The sequence below is a fragment of the Elephas maximus genome, chromosome 24 (genome assembly GCF_024166365.1).
Source record: "Elephas maximus indicus isolate mEleMax1 chromosome 24, mEleMax1 primary haplotype, whole genome shotgun sequence".
Classification (NCBI taxonomy): Eukaryota; Metazoa; Chordata; class Mammalia; order Proboscidea; family Elephantidae; genus Elephas; species Elephas maximus.
This window is the reverse complement of record NC_064842.1, coordinates 7,545,638-7,571,135: the sequence shown is the minus strand read 5'-3', so window position 1 is coordinate 7,571,135 and position 25,498 is coordinate 7,545,638. Positions and strand designations below refer to the sequence as shown.

Below are 25,498 nucleotides of genomic sequence, written 5' to 3'. Positions count from 1 at the left end.
AACACGGAAATATCAAAATGAAAGTCAAAATAATGGCATTACCATAACTCACCCACAGGCCTCCCTCCAAAACCTCCCCAGAGAGAAAATCTCCTTTGCCCGCCTCAGTTCAAGAAACATTAATTCATGTAACTGATATCACTAAATAACTGGTGTAGGAATTGTTAAATGGGAACCTAATTTGCTGTGTAAGCTTTTACTTTAAGCACAATAAAATATTAATTTCAAAAAAAATTCATTGAGCAACTACTTTGTGCTAGAAATAAGAATATAGAAACAAATAAAGTACAGTCCAAGCCCCTCTATCTAATAATGCCACAGGTTGACAAAAAGGGGACCTTTGACACTCGAGGAAACCCTTCAACCCCCAGAACAGTGGCCTCCCTGGGGTCAGGCGATCAATATTTCAAATCACCCTGTAAGTCTTAGAACACACATCTCATACACCCACAACCCATTTTTTTTTTTCACATACTGCAATCAAGTCATCATATTACTTCAAAGCTACTAATAAGTTTTCTCTTTTAAGCTCAGAATAGAAAATTTAGGGCACCTTAGTGCTTGCTCAGCATTTCCGAATTCTGTTTTGCCTCTGACCAGTTCCCCACAGGAAACAAATACTAAAGACGGACTTGATATCACTATGTCAAACGAGGTATAAACAGACAAGGATACTCACCAAGGTACCCACAGAGCACCTGGGACTGTCTGGAACACAAGCTGCCCACTGAGCCAGAGGGTGTTGTAACAACTGGGCAGACAGCTAGGAGTTTTAAAAAGCACAGTCATTAGCTATTTTACTGAAGAGATGCCTTGCAAAGAGCTACACAAAGATTCAAAGCAGAAGAGGGACTCACTGGGTACTCTTTTCATTCCCCCAGTAATATAAGCTCCCTGCTCCTGAGGACCCTGGGATAAAATGACAGCCAGAGCCTCAGACACTCAGTGACCCACGGAGGATATCTGGACTCTAGATCCAGACCTTCTGGCATCCCTTAACTGGGTTAACAGGCTTCTGAACTCACCTTCCCTCCATCCCAGACCCTCTAGTGTTAGGGTAACAACGGACAGTGTCTATGCTGAAATGGCAAAATAAACACCTTGACTTACACTGGAAGCCAAGGTGAGTAGGAAAGGGCTTGACCTCCTTTGACAAAAGACAGCTGACCTGTTAGGAATAAAACTATAAAACTTTTTTTTTATTTGATGGGCCTAGATTTTCTTTTTTTAATCACCCGTCGTTATTTCTAACCTGCATATGCACGCTCCTTCTGGAAGGAGTCAAAAATACAAGTGTACCTTAGTTCAGGCTTCTAAGTGACAGTTTAAAATGCTAGAGCTCCTTGGATTAGATCAAGCACGTATGTATAATGATTAGAAAACCCACTGCCGTCGAGTCGATTCCGACTGACAGCAGCCCTATAGGACAGAGTAGAACTGCCCCGTAGGGTTTCCGAGGCTGTGACCTTAATGCAAGCACACTGTCACATCTTTCTCCCATGGAGCAGCTGGTGGGTTCGAATCGCTGACCTTTCGGTTTGCGGCTGAGCACTTTAACCACTGCACCACCAGGGCTCCTTCTATGATGATAGTTATTACATACCGAAATTTGGAACGCTGCTACATTTAAAATAACAGCAACGAGATCTTGTACACTGCCCACCGTGTCCTTATAAAAAGAGAACACATCGAAAAATACCAGAAATTGCAAAGGAAACGTTATTGAGCGTTCAAAGACTTCCCCTATCTGTGGTAGAGGAGGTCAGTGTAGGGTTTCTGCCTGAGAAGATCGGGACTGAGACACCAGCCCTGTCGCTGATGGGCTGTGAATGTTTGGACAAGTTCCTTCACCTACTCACGATGAGGCAGGCACAGTGCTATCCCTGAGGGCTTCTGTGAGAGTGAAATCAGGGGACTGACAAATACGAGGCGCTCAGGAAATCTAACAACATTAGTTACCTGGTTTATTTCACTGCTTCTACGTCTAGCGTGAATGTATTTCTTTCCTAGCTCCTTACACAGATTTAGAACCCAGGCACCTTCTACTCGGACAGGGCATGTCTTCCAGAAGGGACACTGCCGTGATTCAGACCTGACTTCAAAACTTCTCTTGATAAGGGCAAAGGCCTGGTTCACTCCTCTTTCAATTTTTTTTTTTTTTTCCAGATTTGTGTCTTTTATGTCTCGATTTTAAAATTGATAATGAAGGTTTGTTTTTTTGTTTTTTGTTTTTTTTTTCCTATACCCTGTAACTTACCTTCTCCAACCGTCTCTAACAACATGCCTCCCGCTAACCAGAACCCAGGGACATATTTTCACACACGTATGGATTATACTCTCCTGCAAATCTGGGCCTCAGGATGGCCCGAGAGGCACCCATGCACAAAGTGCCCAGCACGCGGTCTCCTGTCCCACAGGCTGCTGTCATATTGCCACCACGTGCTGCTTCCAGCCGGCAGACATCTGTTTCCATATGTTCCCACCAATAAGCAGCCATGTTGTTTATTTTGAGAGCCTTCTCCAGAGCCTTACAAAGGGAAAATTCTCTCAAATAACCAGTCAGCAAAGACAGGAAGCTACGCTGGGTATAAACTGTTTGTCACAAGATTAGCAAGCCAAACAAACTTCTCTCATTCATAGCTGATCTTTAAAAAGAGATTCTGAAAGTTATCTTAAATAAAAATCTCGCTGAATATAACCAGATTTTTAACGCAGAATACGCAGAGTGAGTCACTTCGCAATACTTTTTCTTCAAATGATGGCCCTCTGCATTTCTTGGGGGGATTTAACTCCTTTTCCTGGGAAACAGCACCTTCTTCAGGCCAGTGTACGTTGTGGTGCAGAAAAAAGGGCAGTTCTACTGACTGAATTCAGAGCCTGAAACCTCCCAAGGTCACTAGGGCCATATGAAGTCTGTGTGGAAACCAGCAAGGTAGGGACCACCAGTAGTCACTTCCAGCAGGCAGTCCTCAAGTAGGCACCTGTGGTTTACTTCCACTCTGCTATAAAGGTGCAGTATTAAAATCTATTCTTTTCTTGCTTTTTTTTTTTTTAACAGAAGGGCCTAACTGGTTTTTTGTTTGTTTGATTACTTTTGAGGACAGGAGGTGCAAACAGTTAACACAACTGGCTTTTAACCAAAAGGCTGGAGGTTAGAGTCCACCCAGAGGTGCCTTAGAAGAAAGGCCGGGTGACCTACTTCTGAAAAATCAGCCATTGAAAATCCAATTGAGTAAGATCTAAAACGACACTGTGAGGAGTGAGCTTCTTGGCTCAAGGAGACACAGGAGACTATGTGGGCAGCACCTGTCCGGAGGCGAGATGAGAAGGCAGAGGGGGACGAAGCTGGCTGATGAACACGGGAAATACAGGGTGCAGAGAAGGAGCGTGCTGTCACGTTATGGGGAGAGCAACTATGGTCACATAGCAATGTGCATAGAAGTTTTTGTATGAGAAACTGACTTGAACTGTAAACTTTTCACTTAAAGCACTATTGAAAAAAGAAAGCCCAACTGACCACAGTTCTAATCTGACATACATGGGATCACCAGGAGTCGGAATCGACTCGATGGCAACCGTTTTTTTTTACTGGAAGGATAGAGAACTCCGATGCTAATTCAATGCCTCAGACGTTAAGAACACGAACTGGATGGAGACATAAGTGATACTGGTATAATTTTTTAGGCTAAAGAAAGAAATCCTGGGTTTTTTAATAATTGATTTTCAATAATGTACATGGATGGTCTTGCAAAAAAAAGTACAGTCAGAATGCTCACTAGAAACAAGGATGGCAAGACTGCATCTCACATACTTGGGATGTGTTATGAGGAGGGACCAGTCCCTGGAGAAGGACATCATGCTCGGTAAAATAGAGGGTCAGCAAAAAAGAGGAAGACCGTCAATGAGATGGATTGACCCAGTGGCTGCAACAATGGGCTCAAGCATAATAACACACTGTGAGGCTTGCGCAGGACCAGGCAGTGTTTCATTCTGTTGTACGTAGGGTCGCTATGAGTTGGAACTGACTCGATGGCGCCTAACAAGAATAATCTACATGGCTGGGGTAGCATTAAGGTTTGGACACATCGTTTTACATCAACAAGGTTTTGGGTAAATGTTAAAAATGCTTTGTAAAATGTGAAACATTACCAAAATCTGAGAGCTATAGGGTCGTTATGAGTTGAAATCGACTTGACGGCCATGAGTAATAGTTTAAGAGAAATCATACTTCTCAGAAGTACTCAGGTACACACCAAGTGATATTGGAGCACTGAGGCTCACACTAGTAATAAGATAGAAACAATCTTGGAATTAACATTTTGCATAGTTAATTTACAGGCTAACTAAATGACCAAGAAGTTAATTATAAAAGTGTGGCCCTTCATTTTTGCCTAGGATGACGACTAAGAAATGAGCAACAAAAGTACGGTGTTTCTAGCTCATGCTGGTCAGCAGTTCGAATCCACCAACTGCTCCTATGGGGCGATTCTACTCTGTCCTATAGGGTCTCTATGAGAAGGAATCAACTTGACGGCAGTTGATTTGTGTTTTTTTTGCTTCGTGGTATCTTAAGCAGAATTAAGTATCAATAAAAAATGCCCAGCTAAACTCCTTATCATCCCTCTCAAGCCCTCCCCACAAACAGAATGCATTCCTCTTGGGATTACAGTATATCTGTAGGTGGGTACTCTTACTTCCTCCCAATACTGAACTACAATGAGTTTCTACTCTGAAAATTCCCAGCAAATGTTTCCGAGAAAGGACAATGTGCTGATCCCAAACGTATAATGACTCAGTCGGCCTGATTCAAGATCCCCTTCCTAGAACCCGAATGCTAGTTCCAAAGAATGAAATTATATAGGGCTCTCCACACATAGTCTTATTACTGATACTGATATTTTCTGACAGTAGAATTCTTCTTAAATATTTCTCTCTCTAAGACAAACCATCTCTAGTCCCTGCATTGTTTAGACGGGAAAAGCACAAGTTTAATCGGTGAAAGACGGCAGTTCAAGGCTTGGTTTACACCAGTGACTCCAGTCAACGCACTTCATTTCAGGCTTAATTCTATGAAGAGGAACAAATGAACAATTAAACTGCTACTCAAATAAACATGATTTTTTTTTTTTTTAATACCTCAAATGGCTAAGACATAAAACAGGGCGGAGGAAGATGCGGGCAAGCCAGGGTTGTAGAACTGGAAAGACCCATCTTAAGGGGGAGCTGTGACTTCAGAACCTGAGATGACAACTGTGATTCAGCTTTGGTTCTGGTCAGCCACTTCCAGGTAGAAGTCAGGTTCTCCCCTCTCCTTAACCTCCAGAGCTCCCTCAAGGGGTGAGCTAACGTATGGAGACATTTGCCCACAGAAAGGCCTAAAAGACCTTCAAGAAGATGATCCCTTCACCAAGTAATCCATTTTCCGCAAGGGAATGTTCTCAGCCTGTGATTTTTTTTTCTTTTTTTAATACTTGAATCAGAATACATTGTCCACCATAATTTGAACTTACTGAGCAGCTCAATTGCAAGAGTCCGTTATAAAGAAAGTAGAAACAACTTTAGTGGTATTGTCATTAAGATGTCAAAGTAGACATGAACATAAGATAAAGCCAATAGACAGGAAAATAAGTGACAGTATAAGAAGGCAAACCCCCAACGGAAGGATGACAAAGGCACTGCTACATCTGGTGTAGACAGAGCAATCCCTGATAAACTTGATCCAAGAAGCACTGAAACTACCAATGCTGAAACGAACCCAAAACTTAAAAATTAAATTATATTTCCCAGAACATTCCCAGCTATGTTTTGGCAGCAAGTCGATTCCGACTCATAGCGATCCTATAGGACAGAGTAGAACCGCTCCGTAGGGTTTCCAAGGAGTGTCTGGTGGATTCGAACTGCCAATCTTTTGATTAGCTGTTAAACTTTTAGCCACTATGCCACTAGGGTTTCCAAGGACTATATTAATGCCCTAAGAATGCCCCAGGAAATACCCAGTATTCTCCTTCAGATAGTGCTTCCTCATAGTCTTGAAAACCCAATGGAGCTGTGGTCATTTTAGAGTCTTTCTCAAAACTAAACTTTGCATTCTCGTTCACAAGATGAGGTAACAACAAATAAAGATTCTTACAACAGCCTAAAGTTATGAATGAATAGTATTTTGTGAACTAGCTTGTCAAGACAGATGTGGTATTTGTCAGTGTGGTGTGGGTTAGATAGGGGAAGCCAAATGAACAGAGCCAAGGTCTAAGTCACAGCATTTTTCTTTTCCTTTCATGAAACCAGAATGATGCGCTAGTATTTCCTGACCCAAACAACTACTCCAGAAAAACAACGTTATTCTTTCTCCAAATGCCACTCCATGACTTTTCCTTCAGAAACAAGGTATCTCTTCCTTAGGAATAACCTGCTTCATAATTAGCAACATGTAGGCAACTTGGAATGCCCTAGAAAACAGTGGAACTCTGCCTGCGAACACGACGCGTGGAACATGCTAGTGTGAGAGGGAACAGATGCCTGTGGAGGGTTGGAAATGCTTTCAAACTGTTTCCAGAAGGTTTGGGCTTCACAAAATCCAGAGAGCATTTGCCATTTGCCTGAAGTTCCTCAAGTCTTTGTGATTAAAGGAACATCTAAGCCGCACGTTTCTGACTTACTAGGCAGTGACAAATCCAGGTGCTCATTTGAGAGAATGAAGGCGTAGCCCAGGTCCACAGAGGAGAGCTTTCTCAGCACTGTGAGGCTTTCCTTCCTTCTGCTGTTGTTGTCGTTAGGTGCCCTTGAGTCAATTTAGACTCATAGCGAATCCCTGTGACAGAGTAGAAAAGACTCATGGGGTTTTCTTGGCTGTGGTCTTTACAGAAGCAGATCGCCTGGTCTTTCTCCCGCAGAGTCACTGGTGGGTGTGAACTGCCAACCTTTTGGTTACCAGCTGAGCGCTGAACTGTTTGTGCCACCAGGGCTCCTTTCCCTCCTTGAAACAGACAGTAGATCCACTGAACTCAGCATCCCTCTTGCACAGCGATCAGTGTTTTCTACCACCAATGAAGTGGTTTCACTAGGTTACCTCAGGAAAGCCACGATATTGTTGACCTGAGAGAATGCCTTGAGCCGTTAACCACAGGAGGCCTTCTTTGATATCATCTCCCAACTCTTCATTTTTCCCCTTGAGCCCTTTGAGGTGACCACCTCCTCCCCTTCCGGTCACCCACATTCCTCTTTGAGACATCAACTCCCTAATGGCATTCTGTTGGTAAAGCCTTTTCTTAAATTCACATCGCCTGCCAGACTATACCTGGTTATAGAGGTGAAATGAAGTCTACCCCGATCTAACCACCACTGCCTGACCTGGCTCAGCCTTGATTCCAAATGTCCTGGCCACCTTCTCAACAGAGACTATCACTAGGGGAAGTATTGAGGGACAGGGGATGTGCAGGGAGGGGTTGAAACAGGCCTCGCTGTTAGCTGCTGTCAAGTTGCCCCCAGCTCATGGGGACCCCATGCACAATGGAACGAAACGCTCCCAAGACCTGTGACATCCCTGTGATTGGTTGTAGAGCAGCAGATGGTTGTGATCCATAGGGTTTTCGCTGGCTGATTTTCAGAAGTAGACTGCCCGCCCTTTCTTCCTAGTCCATCTTAGTCTGGAAGCTCTGTGTCATGGAAATACACAAGCCTCCCCTGACAGATGGGCGGTGGATGTGCACCAAGTGGACTGGCCAGGAATGGAACCCGGGTCTCCCACATGGAAGGGGAGAATCCTACCGCTGAACCACCACTGTCATCCCCTGGATGCACACTATACAGGCACACCTACAGCTTGGACCATCCATGAACACTGTCCCCTCACTCCTTGGCTGGAAATCATACTTTATGACCCTGAGAGATAAAGTGGCAAGTGCTATGTAGCGTATGTGTGTGTATATAGATATATTCAGAGTGAGCTACTAAAATAATTTAAATATGTTTTTCCTAATATATATATATATATACCTTTAAAACAATTAGTAACTAAAATGTGAAAAAGAAAAAAAAAAAAATCTGGAAATGAACACACCGAGCCTGCACCGGAAGATGCTGTGGCTGGAAGGAGGTTTTGTTCCAAAGATGGGCAGTATCGGTTAGCGGTTCCTGCCTCTTACTGCATGAACAAGTTTCCTGCGGGCAGCAATTACGTCTCCACTTAATTTTATTCTCCAAACACTTCTAGCACAGCACTCTGTACTTATGTGCAAGTGAACCACTACTCTTTCATTCCACAAATATTTATCTGATTTCATTGATTCTGTGGATTTTTCACATTTGAATATCTACAAAATCCAGATGTTCCCTTATGAGCAATGAATGGCATGCTATATTTAATTGGTAGCGATAGTTCTTTCTTAGCAGCACATAAAACAAGGGGGCATCTTAAGAATCGGTGGTGTTTGAGAGTCAGTGAATAATGGCTGATGTGTGAAGAATGCCTGTGAGCCCCGATGCACAGCACTGGGTGCTTTCTTACACATGTTATCGTACGTATTGTTTCCTTTATCTTGACAAGCAAAGAAGCTGAGGCTTGGTGATGTGAAGAGGCTTAAATCTGACCACAAAGCCAATAATGGCTGAGCCAAGGTCCAAATTCAGCAGGATGTGACTTGTCATATTTTACTCCAATGATGTGTGCCTTCTACCCTTGTTTACCAGCCGCTCCCTCCCCTACCCCATGAGGTAATTTTGTAAGCATGCTATGCTAATTTTCTTTTTTTACAGCATGAAAATACCTCTGAGGGGTGGGGGCGGGGAGCGGTTGGCAAGTAAACGTAGAACATGCACGTTATCTACGTAAAAAATACAAGTATGTCAATGAAGTGGTTTTAATAACTTGCTCTGGGAGAGTCGTGTTGCTAACCGATACAGGACCGCTTTTTAATGACTGCCAAAGGCCTGGAGTTCCCTTCCAACCTATGAGGTTACTTTGCTGCAATCCCTTCTCTTTATTCACCTCCCTTTACTTACTGGTCTGTCTGGCTCCCATGTCTGTGCTCATTGTATGGCACCATCCTGCCTTCCCAAATAAATTAACTGTCTGAAAAAGACGAGGTGGCTCCCCTATCAATCAAATTCATCAAAGCTTTTATGAAGAAAATGGTTGCAGCTCAAGACCAAAATCAGGTACTCAGTCACAATTTTTGTGTAATCCAAGTGCAGAGATAAAAGCTGAATGTGTTAGAGGCAAGAAAAAAGACCCAAAGCTGTGCCAGGCCTTCAGAGAGGTATGCCCTTTTCTAGGGAAAGAACGCAGAACTTATGGACGTAGCTCGTGGTGGGACACACTACCTCGTTTTGCAGCGGGAGAAGAAAGTCCTGGTCTCTATCTCCTGGGAAACGCTGCTGGTGCAGTGGTTAAGTGCTACAGCTGCTAACCAAAAGGTCAGCAGTTCGAATCCACGAAGTGCTCCTTGGAAACTCTATGGGGCAGTTGTACTCTGTCTTATAGGGTTGCTATGAGTCAGAATCGACTAGACTGCAATGGGTTTGGTTTTGTTTTCTATTTCCTCATCTCCATATTAGGGCCTCTAGGTGGCACAGCGGTTAAGAGCTCAGGCTGTTAAACAAAAGGTTGGCAGTTGGAACCCATCAGCTGCTCCTGGGAAACTCTGTGGGGCAGTTCTACTCTGTCCTAGAGGGTCACTATGAGTCAGAATTGACTCGGTGGCAACGGGTTTTCCTATCTATACAGGAGTCCCTGGGTGGCACAAACAGTTAAGCGCTTAGCCATGCACCGAAAGGTTGGAGGTTCAAATCCACCCAGAGGCACGTGGGAACAAAGGCCTGGTGATCTGCTTCCAGAAGACCACAGCCATGAAAACCTTATGGAGCAGTTCTACTCGGCAACACTCGGGGTCACCATGAGTTGGAATCAACGCAACAGCAACTGGATTTTTTGTTTGTTTTTTTTTTATTATCTATGGTGACTGAAAACCTTTTATGGTGACTGAAAACCTTAGTTGTAATACAACATCACTGACAAAAATAGCTGCCTCCATTTCCTCATATGTCAAAGGGAAAACACTAGCGTCTACCTCGCAGGGTGCCCTAAGGATTAAAGAGTATGTACGTGTGAAATATTTAAAACTTCTCAGTACACAGTAAATGCTCAATAAAGGTTAGTATACCATCACCATCATTTTTGTTTTTGCCGTTATTATCTACAAAACTGGAAACGGGAGCTGTGGGGTTGTAAGAAATGCCACCCTGCCTGTAGCATAGTGAGGAGGTGCTCCGTCAGCCAACAGGTTCTTTTTCTCCATACCTCCAGGTCCTGACGTTTTGAACTCATAGACCTTCCTCAATGGTTCGCTCTCATTCTCTAAAGGGAGATGCTCATTCATGAATTGAAGATTTATTGAGCAACTACAATGTGCTTGGTTCTGTAAGAATACAGAAGTCGGTTCTTGATCTGAGGAAGTTTACAAACCACGGAAGAAGACAGCCCAGAACACAGCTAACTTTTACCAACGGCAAAAGAAAACAGGCTGTGATGGAGAGAAACACCAGTATGTGAGAGCGCAGAGGAAGAGGAATTAAACATGGCTAGGATTTTTTTTTTAGGAGAATCAAGGAAGGCTTCCTGGGGAGGTGGCCTCTGGCCAAGCCTACAAGGGCCTGCAAAGGTTTTAAAGGATGGCTCGCCAGGCGGAACAGCAGAAACTAAGGCCCAGAGGCATGAAAAGCAATGGCACACGTGGGTAAAGGCAAAGAAGGTTGTGTGGCTGGTGAGGAGGACTAATGCAGGGATCCAGTGAGAGGAAGGGGCCCTGGTGGTGCAGTGCTTAAGTGCTCGGCTGCTAACTGAAAGGTCTACAGTTCAAACCTACCAGCTGCTCTGCAGGAGAAAGACGTGGCAATCTGCTTCTGTAAAGATTACAGCCTTGGAAATCCTATGGGGCAGTTCTACTCTGCCCTATAAGGTCACAATGATTCAGAATTGACTCGATGGCAACGGGTCCGTGAGAGGTAGGCTGAGCAAGGAGGAGAGGCCAGATGTTATCTAAGAAGTCTGAGCTCTTATCTAAGGGGTCTGAGCTCCCAGAGACCCCCATGTGAGGGCTGTTGTTGGCTGCTCTTGTGCCAGCCCCCAGCCCACGGCAACCCCCTGTGTTACAGAGTACTGTACGTTAAAGAGTAGAATTGCCCTGTAAGGTTTTCTTGGCTGTAATCTTTATGAAAGCAATTCACCAGGCTTTTCTTCCTCAGAGCTGCTGGGGGGGTTCAAACCACCAATCTTTAGGTTAACAGTCAATGACAAACCGCTTGCGCCAACCAGGATCCTCATATGAGGACCAGGCCAAGACAAACACTGCAGTTACCAGTTCTGCCATTCTCTGTTCCAAGACCCATCACCATCACTGCCCGTAAGTGGCAAAGGAACAATGGGAATGAGCAAGAGAAATGCATCTGTTGGGTGGAATTTACAAAGAAAAGAAGGAGGCAGAGGTCCTAAGCCACTCCAGCCTAGCTGAAGTGGTTCTCAGGGCACCACTGGACAGCTGCGACCTCCAAGGAACTCAGCAGAGTATCAGCAAGGACATGACGTAGGAGCACTTAACCCCTAACAAGCAGATGTCCCGCAAGAGCGAAGAACAAGAAGGCAAGTCAGAGGCTGAGGCAAAGAGGGCAAGAGGGAGTTTCGTGCCTCATCAAGCCCACCAAGCCAACTAGGGAGCAAGGTGGTGGTAAGAGTGGAGAAGTAAAATGCTCACTTCTGGAAATCAGATGTTGGACTGGTAACAAAACCAAGACACCCCCCGACCCCCGCCCAGTCAGAAAAAAAACAGTTGCCATGGGATCAATTCTATCTCATGGCAAACCCACGCATGTCAGAGTAGAGCTGCCCTCCACGGGGTTTTCAATGGCTGTGATCTTTTAGAGGCAGCTCGCCAGGTCTTTCTTCCAAGGGGCCTCTGGGCGGATTAGAACTGCCGACCTTTCAGTTAGTACCGGGTTTTAACCATTTGCACCACCTAGGGACTCCTACAAAACCAGAGACCACCACCAAAACCAACTTGTGGTTGTGGGTATGAAGCAAGTTTCTTGTACAGAGATGACATAGGCAAACTTTTCAGACTAAACAAACCTGCGAAATAATTCCTAACATGTAATTAAATTAAAAATAAAATACCTGGAGGACACTGAATTCCTAGGTTAAAAAACTATGCTTGTTAAAATATATATATATGTAAAAAACAGAAGCACACCATATGGTTTCAAAATGACAAGGGAACGTTTGTTTATCTCGGCCAGAGCCACGTTTCATCAAACTGTTCCGAGCAAGCGCTCACTTGCAGCCTGCAACGTGGAACACACCCTTCAGCGGAAGGGTTGCGTAGGGAGTAGGGAGAGCAAGCACAGCTGGCAAACCCCAATCTTCTCTCCAGGATCCCATCAGTACCGGAAATACTACATCAAGAGAGCTGAAAGGGCTGTTTCCAGAGCTCTTTAATTCAGTCTCTTTGCTAGCTGCCCACCTTACTACTGAATATAAAAGGTGGGCGGGGTGGGGCACTTCACGGTCAGCCCGCCTGCACACCCTCCCCACGGCCAGGCTCCCTCCTAACCCTGTAAAAAGGCAGCAGCGGTCCCTGTGTTGTAATCTCTGGGCAAAGGCCTAGGAGTCAGTGACCTCCTCCGTTCTAACCCAGATTCGATGTGGGACCAACAGTGAGTCATAAGGCCTCTTTTCACGTCTCTTTTTCCTCTAGGAAAAATGATTTGTCATCCTTTAATATCTTTATATGAAAGAGGCAGCGACTAGGTTACATCAGCATCTTTTCGCCAAGGAGTTGTAAATCAAAAGGTGCCGCTCCTTGAGTGGACCACAGGGGTCGCTGTGGAGGCGCTGAGGGCTCCCCATTCCCTCTGTGAGGTCAAGTGGTCACCACCTGCCTCCCTCAGGTCAGCTCTCCTCAGCAGGGACACCACACCTAGCAGGCTGGCTTCCCTTGGCAGCAAACACTGCCCAACTGCTTCAGTTATAAACAGTATATTTCCTTGAGGATTGTTTTTAGTCTTTGAAACGTAGAAGAAAGAAAAGAGGAAATCCTGAAAGAAGGAGAATGCGGCCTAACTTAACTGTAACCACAATCAGGCACTAGTTTTAGCACAAGCAATGATGCAATAAGAATGTGGGAAATTAAAGCTTGTGTATTAATAATCACTCAGGAAGTTAAAGGGTTCAATTGTGTTTGCTGAGATCTCTCTCTCTCACACACACACGCACACGCACACGCACACACGTGCCCACACAAACACAGAGATAGAATATTAAAAAGTAAAATCCTTGAACATCAAGCAAAAATACTACTTATGTCCCAGCACTTGCTAACCCATATTTTCTTTCATTGGGCAACCGGCCAGTAGACCAGCAATTTACATAGAAAAAGGCACATTCATGAATAGAATGCCCAGTCACGTTCCTAAAAGCCATAGAAAAGAAGGAGGTAGAGGTCCTAAGCCACTCCAGCCTAGCTGAAGTGGTTCTCAGGGCACCACCGGACAGCTGCGACCTCCAAGGAACTCAGCAGAGTATCGGTGAGGACCTGACATAGGAGCACTTAACCCCTAACATGCAGACATTCCACAAGAGTGAAGAACAAGAAGGCAAGTCAGAGGCTGAGGGAAAGAGGGCAAGGGGGGTTTCATTCTACAGTCTGCAATTCCACTTGGAAAATGACGGTGGAAACAAAAAAAGAGATTGCTGGGTATTAAACGTTTGACATTCGTATGCAACAATTACGAAGGAAACCTCACTGTGATTTTGCAGGCTGTGTACTTTAGTTTATCTCATTCAATATGACAGAATCAACCAACACGGCTATTTATTTTCTTCGGTTGCCTGGCTTGGAGGTTCCACTCTTCATGAACAGGAGCTGCTTATTTTCCTTGCAATGAGAATCCAAGATAATGCCTCACTTCTTTTCTCCTTGTTCTGAATAGCATCACGCTGGCGCTGACTGAAGCTGCTAGTGGGTGGGCCCACATTACTTAAAGCTAAATGAATGGCAGATTTTGATGCCTCCAATTTAGGTGCTTTCGGGTCACAAAAGTAAAGTGTGTATGATAGAAAATGGTCTAATTTGTACTCTCACTTAATATAACTTTCTGATTATCCTCCTGTCTGACGCTCTTCTTTCAATGCCCTTTGACCATGAAGACATTTTAAAGTTATTACCTTTAAAATGGAACTGCTAGCAGGAGTCAACAACCCAAAACAAATACCAGAACTACCAAGGCTTCTCAGTGTAGGCACTACTGATATTCTGGGCCAGATGATTCTTTCCTTTTCTTTTTTTTTTGCAGGGGAGGGGGTGGAGGCCATCTGTGCATTATAGGATAGTTACGGCACCCCTGGCCTCTACTTACTTAATGCCAACAGCACCCTCCACCCCAAGTCATGACAACTAAAAATGTCTCCGGACATTGTCGAACACCCCATCCCCCCAGAGGAAGGGGCAAAATAAAAAGAAAACATTTCTTTCTTCCTTTTTTTGAGAGTCCAAGCAACCACCGATTTTGGTTGTCAATTACTTCAGTTCTTACTGTACTTAATGCAATCACTCTTTCTAAACTTCTGAAGCCTTGTGCAGGGTCTTCTGAATGGATGTGCCTTGAACTTCAAGGGGATTGTCAAAAGGACTAGAAGCCCACCAATCCCCACTGGGCAAACTGTCGGTAAACCTTAGCATAACCCTCCTTTGAGCCTTAAACTAACAGCACGTGAAAAGATCAATATGAATAAATTCAAAACTAATCAGACCCCTTCTTTAAATGTTGACACAGTATTATTTATATCCCATAAATACCTTCTCGACTAAAATTCATCCCAGGAGATTGGCACCTGGCCAGTTCTATTCATATTTACTGTATTTATATAGTACACTTGGCCAAGGATAATATTTAAGGCCAAATATGCCTTAGGGCATATACAATATCTCTTATATTTTACTTTTAAATCTCTACATTGCTAAAAATATTCAGTCTGCACTTTATAAAATGTCCTACAAAAAGGACTATCAGCAATCTCTAATGATATATAGCTCATTGAATATAATTAGAGCATATTTGTAATACTTGAGTCGCAGTCACTCCCGAACACTAACAACTTGGTGGTAAAAAAATGAGACAGTGATCTTTCCCATGCCTTCATCTCTGGGCTTAGGACCCTCGGCAAAGGCACTGCAAGAAATGGCAGGCGCACTCCCTCCCCATAGTCACTTCAGTGCCAGCAGAGTTCAAAGTCAGGCAGTGAAGTCCTCCAGAGGGAAGGCTGGACCCTAAGTCAGTGCTGTACTTTCAATTTGCTCTTTAAAAATATGGTGGAGTGATTTCTTCGTTTCTTCCTATTTTTGGAAGAGTTCACCATATTCCAGTATAACTAGAAAGTGCTGGAAAATCAGTTAACCTACTTTGTATAAAATTATCCACAGCCCTTGCACAGTGGAATCAAACCTGCTATTAATATAGTTTTCTCTCCTAAACTTCCAGTGCACACTCTAAGGAGCCCATATTCTTTGTATCAAAACTGATTTTACATAATATATACATATCTTCATACTGGACTTGCCAGTTTTTTCATTTATTTGGGGGCTTGGGTTGGAGAGAGGAGAATCCACACACTGATCTTAAATGCCATACTTGGAAATCCTCCTAAGAATCTGAGAATTTTTCTAATTTGGTGATGACCATGACCCTGGGTTTGGTCATCTCAGCTCTCTGAGCAAAGAATTAAGGTCCTCTTTGGTAACTTGCTCTCTCCACACCTATATAATATGAGGTCAGGTCTCCTCTCTCTGTTACAAAAGCGCTGGCAGTTCTTTGGAGCTTTGGTCAGCAAACACTGAAGGGATAAGCTGATCAGGTCCCACAGAGCACACGTGCCTGTCTGCCCGAGTACCAGCAGGACTGATGCACGTGCTGGAGAAAGCAGACCGACTCAGCTCCTTGCTCGGTCTCAACGGTTTTGGACTAATTACAATGAACTTTCTTTCCTAAGATGTCTTTGGCTGCACCTCAAGTAGAAAGCCTGACTTCCCCAGGGGGAATAAGCAGGGTGGAGTGTATTTACCACGCTGTTTTGGAAGGTGCCACAATCACAATAAGGAAATCGTCCTGCTTGCCAGCACCTCCTGTATCTGCTCCACTTTTGAACAATAAGAGGAGCTGCTGCAAAAAGAAAGGTGGCCAGGAAGGCTGGGGTTTAGACACATCGGCTGACTTTCTGAGACCATCAAGTACAAGACATGGCAAGTCACAGAGTTACAACTTGTCAAACTAAAAATAAATATTAAAAAAGAAAAGCACCACCCTGCAATTAGAACCTCTTTGGGTTTTAGGATAACATTACCAAGATGGCTGTATTATCTATTTAGGCAAGACACAGAGGCTTGGCAAAGGCAGCCAACAAGTATATAGGGCAGGGGAAGGGGAGGAGAGAAATGGCAACCAATGAAAAGTTCAGGGCTTGGGATGTGGATACACAAATGTGGAAGCTGTCTCCCCCCCCCCCTTCCTTTTCTTTTTCTTCTTCCTGGTATTTAACCCTCTCAGGTATCACTAAATGCTTCTTCTCCTTTATTTTTTTAAGAAGAATTTTGAGATAATTCTAAACTCACTACCCTCTTCCCTTCTCTCCAAAGAACCCCACAATAAATCATTTCACTTCCCTTGCTACTGTATGCCAGCTGGTTTTGCTGACACTGTGCTCAGAGAAGCCAGTGACAGGGCTGCAGGCTTGTGCCCTATCTGAGATTGAGGAATGCGGCGAACGAGCCACAGGAAGCCAGGGGAAGGGGCAGGCAGCACCGGGCTCAAGACTGAAAAAGATCAATCATAAACCCTAAGAAAAAATATCTGCTACGCTCTAAACAAAATGGTACTGTCAAAGGCGATCTGAAGAAGGTAGGTTTTGGGTGGATTCTGAAAAGAAAAACGTGAAGTTTAAAAAAAAAAAAAAAAAAACTCTTTTAAACACGGGCAGAAACGCAGTTGTCCTTTCTCCCACTCCAGGTGAAGGCAAACCGGGAAGTGGCCGCAAGAGCTCGCCTTTGGGGAGTGTAAACACCTACCAATGGCAGTGGATAAATCAAGGATTCAGGGTTTCAAGGTGGATTTTCCCCAAGGATCTCGTCACCGGGCTTTGGCTTGACGATATTGTCATTTTTAGGGGAGTTTTGGACAGTAGGGAAGGTTTGGGGGTACCACTAGGCGGGTGGGGGGGGCGGCACGGAAAGGGGGCGCTTTCGGGAGAAACTAGTTTTGAGCCACTTTTTTTAACCCTTCGCGCACCAGTTCAGCGGGCTCCACGCCAGTCTGCGCCACGAAAACAAACCTACGAAGATGTCCCAGTTTAACTCTGCCCCAGGGACAGCCTCGGGCTGGACGGAGGAGGGCTGAGTCCTTGCCGGTGGCTGAGTCAAGTATATCGGGGCAGAGAAAAAAGGGAAAGAGAATAGCGCCTGATTACCGAGGCGTTGGGGGTAGGGAGGATGGAGAAAATCAAGCAGAAAGCTTTGAAGCCAGACGTTCTCAGACGCACAGCTGGAGAGGAGGTGGATGGGAAGGAGGACAGGACACCGGGACGAGAGCGAGCGGGGACCCGGGCAGGGCAGGGCGATCCCCGCCCGGAGAGGCTGCGGTTTGAGAGCCCCGGGCAGAGCCAGACCTCGGGCGACGGAAGCCAAGAGGGGCACTTACTTTCGGAGGGGAAGAAGGGCGGCATGTCGATCTTGTAAACCTCCTTGGCGTAGTACTCCTCGTCGCTCCTCTCGCGCTCGCAGGCGGCAGCTCGCCGGCTCGCCTTCTCCTGGAGCAAGTCCCTGGTGCTGTTGTAGATGGAAATCACCTCCGGCGGGACCTCGTCGGGCTCAGGGTAGTCTTCTGGGGGGCTGGTGAGCTTCAGCTTGCTGAGGATTTGCCCGCGGATGGCCTCGATCCTCTTGCGCATGAACTGGTCCATATCGAGCGTGCTACAGGTAGACAGGCTCAGCGCCACCGTGACCAGATGCAGCACCAGGAAAGCGCTCAGCACACAGTAGTGCATTTTTCTTTTTTACGGTGGAAAAAGTTTAAAAAAGAAAAAAAATTCAAAAGGAGGAAAAAATCAATAATTCTCAAAGTATGGATCAGGTAGAGTTTTTTTGTTTTTTTTTTTAATGAGAAACTTTTTGCAATCAATCGAGAGTCGATTCTCAATAGAAAAAAAATCTCTTGAATTCCTTAAAAAAAAGAAAATGCAAATAGTCCCCAAAGTGGAAATATTAATACAGGATGGGCAGGGGGACACTCTGACTTTTGGGCGTAAGAAAAAGTTTTCTCTGAGCGACAAGATGGGAGGAAAAAAGAGACGGGGCTATGAAGCAGGACTAAATTGCAGCGGAGGAAACGGAGTTCAGTGTGTCAGTCTCGGTGCGCAGTGGTGGATCTGAACTCGGCTCCTCCGGCCAAAAGGGAAGAGATGAAAAGGTCCCGGGGCTGGCAGCGGGCGAACCGACGGGAGGGCGCCGGCCGGGCTGGGACGGGGCCGCTGGTGCTGGCCGGGGCTGTTTTATGTGTTTAGAGAAGGAGCGCTTCGGCCCGGCCTTCCACTGCGGCGCAGAGAGCAGGAGCAGCAGCTCGGGAGCGGAGGAGCGCACGTGTGTGTGTGTGTGCGTGTGTGTGTGCGTGTGTGCCTGTGTGTATGTGTGTGTGCGCGCCTGTGTGTGTGCGCGCCTCTGTGTGCGCGCGCTGGGGACGAGCCCGGCGCGCCGCGGGAGGCGGTTGCGCTTCGCACGGCGCTCGGGACTCGGTCGGTTCCTGCAGGGACCGCAGAGGCTGCAAAGGCCGCGAGGATCCTGCTCCCGGAGCCGCGCTGTGGCCTGCGCCCCGGCCGGCGCGCAGCGACCCGCCCGGCTGCTCCTCGATGCTGCCGCCGCCGCCGCCGCTTGCAAACACGTCCAGCCTCCAGCTCTCTCCTGCTCCTCCTCTCGCTCCAAACGCCAACCCAGCAACAGAGGACCGGCCGCCGCGACGTTGCTTTCACCCCCTGCGGACCGCAGCTGCGACCCCCGGGGCGCGCTGCCCGTGGAGTTTATTTCCTAAGGGGGTCGCGTAGGGGCTGCCTTGGACGAATGTCCTTTCCCAGTCTCTCCTGGTCTCTCACCCACTTGGACCTTCTCGCTTAGGGTACGTAGGCACTTGCCACCCTTCTGAAATAGACCCTCTCTTTTTTCTCCTCCTTTCTGCAGCCAGGCAACCCCTCGGTTTGTTCCCCAATAGTTCCCTAGACCGTTATGCTAAGTTCTCCATCCCTTTCCCCAGCCTCTTTTCACTTGCGCCTCTCTGTCTCTGTCTCTCTCTCTCCGTTTCTCTCCCTCCCTCCCTCTCTCCCTCCCTCTCTCTCTCTCTCTCTCCTTGGGAGCTTCCGGAGCTCCGCTCGGAGCGAACCTTCTGCTGCCAGCAGATAACATCACGATCTTGCCGGGGAGGAGAGATTTATAAGTTCTCTCTGAACCACGTGTTTGCCTTCAACAAAGTGACGTGCTAGGATTACAGTCAGAAGTCTTCTCGTTTACTTAGACCACGAGCTCTCCCCGAACGGTTGAGGGGGTGTGGAAATGTGGACGGCTGTGGGGAGGGAGGGAGGAGGTGGAGTGTGCGCCCTGACAACAGTGATTTACGGTATTTACTTTATATAGTCATTTTGGACCAGCCTGTTGAAGGACAACTATCAAGCCTCCCGTTTTTACTTCGTGTGGTTCACTCACTGCCTCCCCAATGGAATCACCCAATGGGGGTCGTCACTCTTGTATGTACACATAACACACATACACACACACACACACACACCCCTATGCCGGAGAGAATGTACAGTCTATTTAGGGCCAGGCCAGCCTTAAAGACATGCTACCAATCTAAGATTTACATCCTGCTTCTTTAATATTGTCATTTTCCAGTCTAAGATTTATATCCTACTTTTTTAACCTTATCATTTTCTGAGATTCCACAACATGTTACTAACCTGTATCGTAGTGTGTATTTTACTAGTTGTTTGCAATCTAGTTTGACTGTGAGCTGCTGGAAAACAAGAGCCCTGATCTTTCACTGGAGTAAGGCATATTTGTTTTGCTGCTGAAATGGCCAGCTGCTTCATTTGCTGCCTAAGGCCCTTCTTCATGTGGCTTTCTCTTCACCTTCCTCCTCATCAGGGAGACCTTATCAGCCAACTTCATTCTTCCCATAGCACACATCCAGGAAAGTGGAATTTCAAGTGTTTGGGATCTACTATTGTACACTATGCATAACTTTTTCTACCTAGTCCAAATTAGATGAAACAAGAATAATTCCTGCCACTGCTCACTTTTCTTTTTTTACCTCTAGTTACTCAAAGTCAGCATTTTCATTTCTGCATGACCCTGTGCCCATACTGACTAGGAGGATGATTCAAATGGAAACTGTGGAGTTTTTACCCAAACTCGTAGCCTTGATATTATTCCTAGTTCAGATGTTCCTTTTATTACAAAAAAGTCCCTAGCAACTTTCTAAAACCATTGTTGTTGTGGGCCCTCAAATTGGTGCCAACTCATAGACCCTAAAGGACAGAGTAGAACTGCCCATGGGGCTTCCCGGGCTGTAATCTTTATGGGAAGGAGAACTGGTGGCACAGTAGTTTGGTGGTACAGTGGTTAAGCACTCGGCTGCCAACCAAAAGGTTGGCAGTTCAAACCTGCCAGCCACTCCTCGGGAGAAAGCTGTGGCAGTCTGTTTCTCTGAAGATTTACAGCCTTGGAAGCCCTGTGGGGCAGTTCTACTCTGTTCTATAGGGTTGCTATGAGTCGGAATCAACTTGACAGCAATGGGTTAATCTTTATGGGAGCAGATCACTAGGATGTTTCTCCCTCACAGGGCGGCAGGCTGGGTGGGTTTGAACTGTCAGCCTCTCTATTAGCAACTAAGTGTTTAACCATTGTGCCACTAAAATAATAATAAAAAATAATAGCTAACATATATCACACTTTTTTTTAGTGATGTGCCAGACACTATTCTAAGCGGATAGGTAGGTAAATACCCATTGCTGTCGAGTCCATTCCGAATCATTAACGACCCTATAGGACAGAGTAGAACTGCTCCATATGGTGGTTTCCAAGGAACGTCTGGTTAGCAGCCAAATGCTTAACCACTGCACCACCAGGGCTCCGGATAGGTAGGCCAAAACCAAAAAAAACCAAAGCCACTGCCATGAGTCGATTCCGACTCCTAGCAACCCTATAAGACAGAGTAGAACTGCCTCATAGAGTTTCCAAGGAGTGCCTGGTGGATTTGAACTGCTGAGCTTTTGGTTAGCAGCCGTAGCTCTTAACCACTACGCCACCAGGGTTTCCCATGATAGGCAGACAGACTCGTTTACTCCTCAGAGCCCTGTGAAGTAGGCATTATGATTGCCTCTGTTTTGCAGTTGAGGAGACTGAGGGAAAGAGAGGTTAGGTACCTTGTTCAAGACCACAGCGAGCAGTGGCAGAGCTGGTTTTACAGTCGGAATTCATTGCCAATACTCTCACCCACTACATACTTGATGGCATAGTGGTGAAGAGCTCAGCTGCTAACCAAAAAGTCGGCAGTTTGAATCCACCAGCCGTTCCTTGGAAATCCTATGAGACAGTTCTACTGTGTCCTATAGGATCACTCTGAGTTGGAATCAGCCCGATGGCAACGGGTTTTTAATGTACTTCTAAGAAACACCGGTCCCAGAATATGTTCTGACAAACAGGAATTCTTCGGTCAAATGAGTTTGGGAGATCCCAGGTACTCAATTTTCCTCTTGTAGGTTAATAACCCCCAGTATCATGTTAAAGGCTCTGAGAATCCTGAAGAAAAATGTTTTACTCTTTTAACTGGGCTTTTTCTAAACTTCCTTGAACATGGGAATTTTCTCCCCTACTACCTACCCATTGGAAAACTCTGGAATAAAGAAATGGCTCTAACCCACTTCTGAATAATTCTGAAAACTATGTGTAAGTCAGCATCCTCAGGTTTCTTTCCTGGTGGCCAGTCTCAAATTGAAACAACTCCAAAGGAGTTAGACAACCAGCTACCATCCTAAAAACCAAACCAAATCTAATCAAGAGGAGCTGTCATGGGGCTGGTCACGTCATCCAGTCATCCCTTTGGGTGCACTTTGAGAACTGCAGTCATCTGCTGTACACAAAGAACGAAAAAGTGAATATTCTTACAACAAAAGTCCATCTACATCACTTGTAAGAAACAACTTAAGCTATAAATGCTTCTGACAACCACCCCTTCCCAACGTACACACTTTTGTTCACAACACTTAGTTTGTTGAGCACTTACTGCTTATTACATAGTCCTTTACACCTGAAACCTCTGACTTATTCATGAGATGCTACTTTTAATTTCCCCAAAGCCCAGGAGGTGGGACAGGGGTTGGCTGGTGAAATCTTCTGGTATAAAGTGAGGGACCCTCCTTCCACCTCTGTGGGGAACCAGAGAGTCAGGTGCAGCCATCATTACAAAATGTAACAGGTAGGATTGCTAGACTTACCTTCCTGGTAACCATAAAGGAGTCCTTTCTTCTATTAAATAACCCTTTTGGAGCTTTTTTACCTCTATATCCATGAAGCAAAGTATTCAATTTATTGAAATCTTACAAGGTGCTAGGGACTGTATATAGTCTCCATAAAAAAAATGGTATTTAACCAATAATAGACCATCTTGATTATCTCAAGGAGGTTGGAACATAGTCATTAAATGGGTAGGCTCCAGTGTCAAGACTTTGTGGGTTCAAATTCCTGTCATTTTCTGGCTTTGTGATCCTCGCCAAGTTATTCAGGCCCTTGGTTTTAGTTTCTTCATCTGTAAAATGGGGACAATAACAAACACTGCCAACATCATAAGATTGCGGGGTTAAATTATATAATGTAGAGAAAGTGCTTGTAACAAATCTGGCACTCAGGGTGTGCTAGTGAAAAGTTACTGTCATTATCGTACCCACTTCATTCGTCAGGGAATTTGTAATAAAACATCTTTCTCAGATACAGATAGTAGGAGAGGGTCAAAGGAAGAAGGCAATAATCTGCTTCCGGGCTATGCCTCCAGGCAGTTTCTTTGGGTACATGCTCACTGTTGTAAACGTTATGGTATTTTGTCCCCAGTGATTACAGGAAGAAAGAGCAAGAAAATACGCTTTTGGTAAACGGAACTCTATCAAAGTCCAGTTAAGTCCAGCTAAGCATTCGAGTCTCTTAGTATTTAACACCCTGAAATGGAATTCTTTGTTTTCCAGATCAGAGGTAGGGGTGCAGCTGTTCCAACCACTAACCCTTCTCTGCTCATTAATGGGTCTATTCAGTGAAGGAATCTGGAATTCTTACAAGGGGTGAACCAAATGTTCTGTATGAAAACAACTACCCATCCCTGGCCTGGCGTCTCACCCCTGTGGATCACAGGAGCGAGGCGAGGATCTGGTAGCTCCTTCCTAACTCTGACAAAAGAATAACTTCCTTTGCAAAATTCTCAAAGTACTCCACAATGATTTCAAACATTAAAAACCCAGAGTGGGGAGAAGAAACTACTATAATTGATCAGATTTTATGGGGACACTTGACAAATGCAAAATAATCATTTAATGTAAAAAAAAAAAAAAAATACACCGCTTTTCAGTTCTAATCATTTTATCTTTTGACACCACAGGTTAACGTCTGGTCTGTATCAATTTTTGTCTCGTGTTCTGTTAGCGTTGCTGTAGGTAAACAAGCTTATGCTCTTCAGTGACGAAAGGTTCAGGGCTTCCTCATAAAACGCCATCCAATTACTATTGCCATTCTGTATCTAGAGGTTAATCGGCGGAACAAGAGGTGAGGAGGGTACTACAGGCAGAGAGGGAAATGGAAGGAGAAGAGGTTAAAGAGATGATCAGAAATTGTAAAAGGTAAAGGGATAAACTCCAGGCAGAGACAAGAAAAAAAACAGAGCGTAGACAGCAGCAGGCTGTGGGGCCTCAAAGAGATAAACTCATCACAACGTAACGGCACTGTGAGAACATTACCCCGCTCTTTGGAGTTACGACTGATTACTCTTTGTGGCTTTTTTATCTACACATTTTCAGCTGTGAGCGTCCTGCCAAGATCTTCCCTTGGGATGTAGTCTCCCAGTGGCCTGGGCTGTTATCCCCACGGTCCACTGCCAATCAGTGCCAACCTATCCACTGAAAGAACAGTGACTGAGTGATATAAATAAGCATATAGGGACAGTGGTGTATGGCATGACAATATGGACTGATGCTTTTTCATAAAATGCTAACATTGATCAAGGAATCCAGCTGCAACAGTGTCCTTAGCTTTTAGGGCAAAGTTTGACACTCATCCTTGTGGAATAGAATCTCCGTTCTTACTTCACTTACCCCACCACTCCCAACAATCTAGAGACCCACTTCACAAACCAAGGAGCCGGGGTAGGTTGCTGGTAGAAAAAGGGGGAGAGAGAAGTGTTTCAGCAAAGTAACACTAAAAATAAAAAACTAAGAGGAAGGGAAAGAGAAGGCAAATGATATAGAAAAACATGATTATAGAAACACTCAAAACGAGTATGCCTTGACATAATAAAGTGGAATTTTTATTTTTTAAGATCTATGTATGGTCTTTAAATGAATTTGTCATCATCTCACTGGGCTTCATGGATTGTGTAAAATTCCAACTGTGTAAATTTCCATTAGCAGAGTTACCAACCTGTATTTCTAACAACCTTGCCTTTCTGCTGCCTCAATTAGCCTGCAATTGAAAAAATGACAAAAACCAACAGAAAATTGCATATAAAAAGAACAATTTCATGTAGTTTTTATATGAGGAGAAAACTAGTAAATAAGTATTTTAAAAAGCAAAGCTACATAGGTGGTTATGATTTACAAAGCTGGGGCCTACTGACCACAAATTTTCGCTGTTTTTTTCAAGTCTTAGTAACAAATAAGTTCTGGTCACTAGGTGACCATACAATTATCACACAAACCCAAGCAGCTTCAGAGTGAAGAGGACAACAGGCAGACACCAGGGCTGTCCCAGCCATATCCACACCGTCACCCGGTGTTAGGAGGGAGCCACTCTGAAGTCTAAGTCTGTAATACACCCGACTGTCACCTTTTTTGTTGTTAAAATGGAGATAGTATGGTCTGCGTATTTCCAAGCCTTCTTTTCCTTTGCCCATGGTGCAGGTTCTGATAATCACGCTCCAAGCGCCACTTTCAAAATGCTTGCTTGTACGATTCCGGTGTTGATATAAATCTGCACAGCCCCGAAAATGAAGTCCCTAAAGAGGGGCGTGGCTGAGACTCTTTGAACTCCTTGAAATCTCCCACTGAAGAAGCTGAAAATACCAGCGATTGGGGATTCACAAACGTTGTACGCAACTGTTACATTTTAGAAAATGAAGCACGAAGAGTAAATAAAGAGTAAACATGAGCTCTGCCCCTTTCTCA

At 45.1% G+C, this 25,498-nt stretch overlaps 1 protein-coding gene across 3 annotated transcripts in view; it reads right to left on the bottom strand.

Moving 5' to 3' along the window:
- TGFB2 (transforming growth factor beta 2) overlaps nt 1-18,083 on the bottom strand; it is a 109,563-nt gene extending 91,480 nt beyond the window's left edge. For 2 of the 3 annotated variants that reach the window (XM_049868632.1, XM_049868634.1), the window contains exons 1-2: nt 17,734-18,083; nt 680-763 (exon numbers count right to left, since the gene is read on the bottom strand). In XM_049868632.1, the coding sequence (XP_049724589.1) occupies nt 680-763; nt 17,734-18,079 (430 nt within the window). In that variant the 5' untranslated portion in view covers nt 18,080-18,083. The remainder of the gene's footprint in view (nt 1-679; nt 764-17,733) is intronic. The other variant, XM_049868633.1, reaches the window with a different exon arrangement.
- Nucleotides 18,084-25,498: the final 7,415 nt, after the last annotated feature.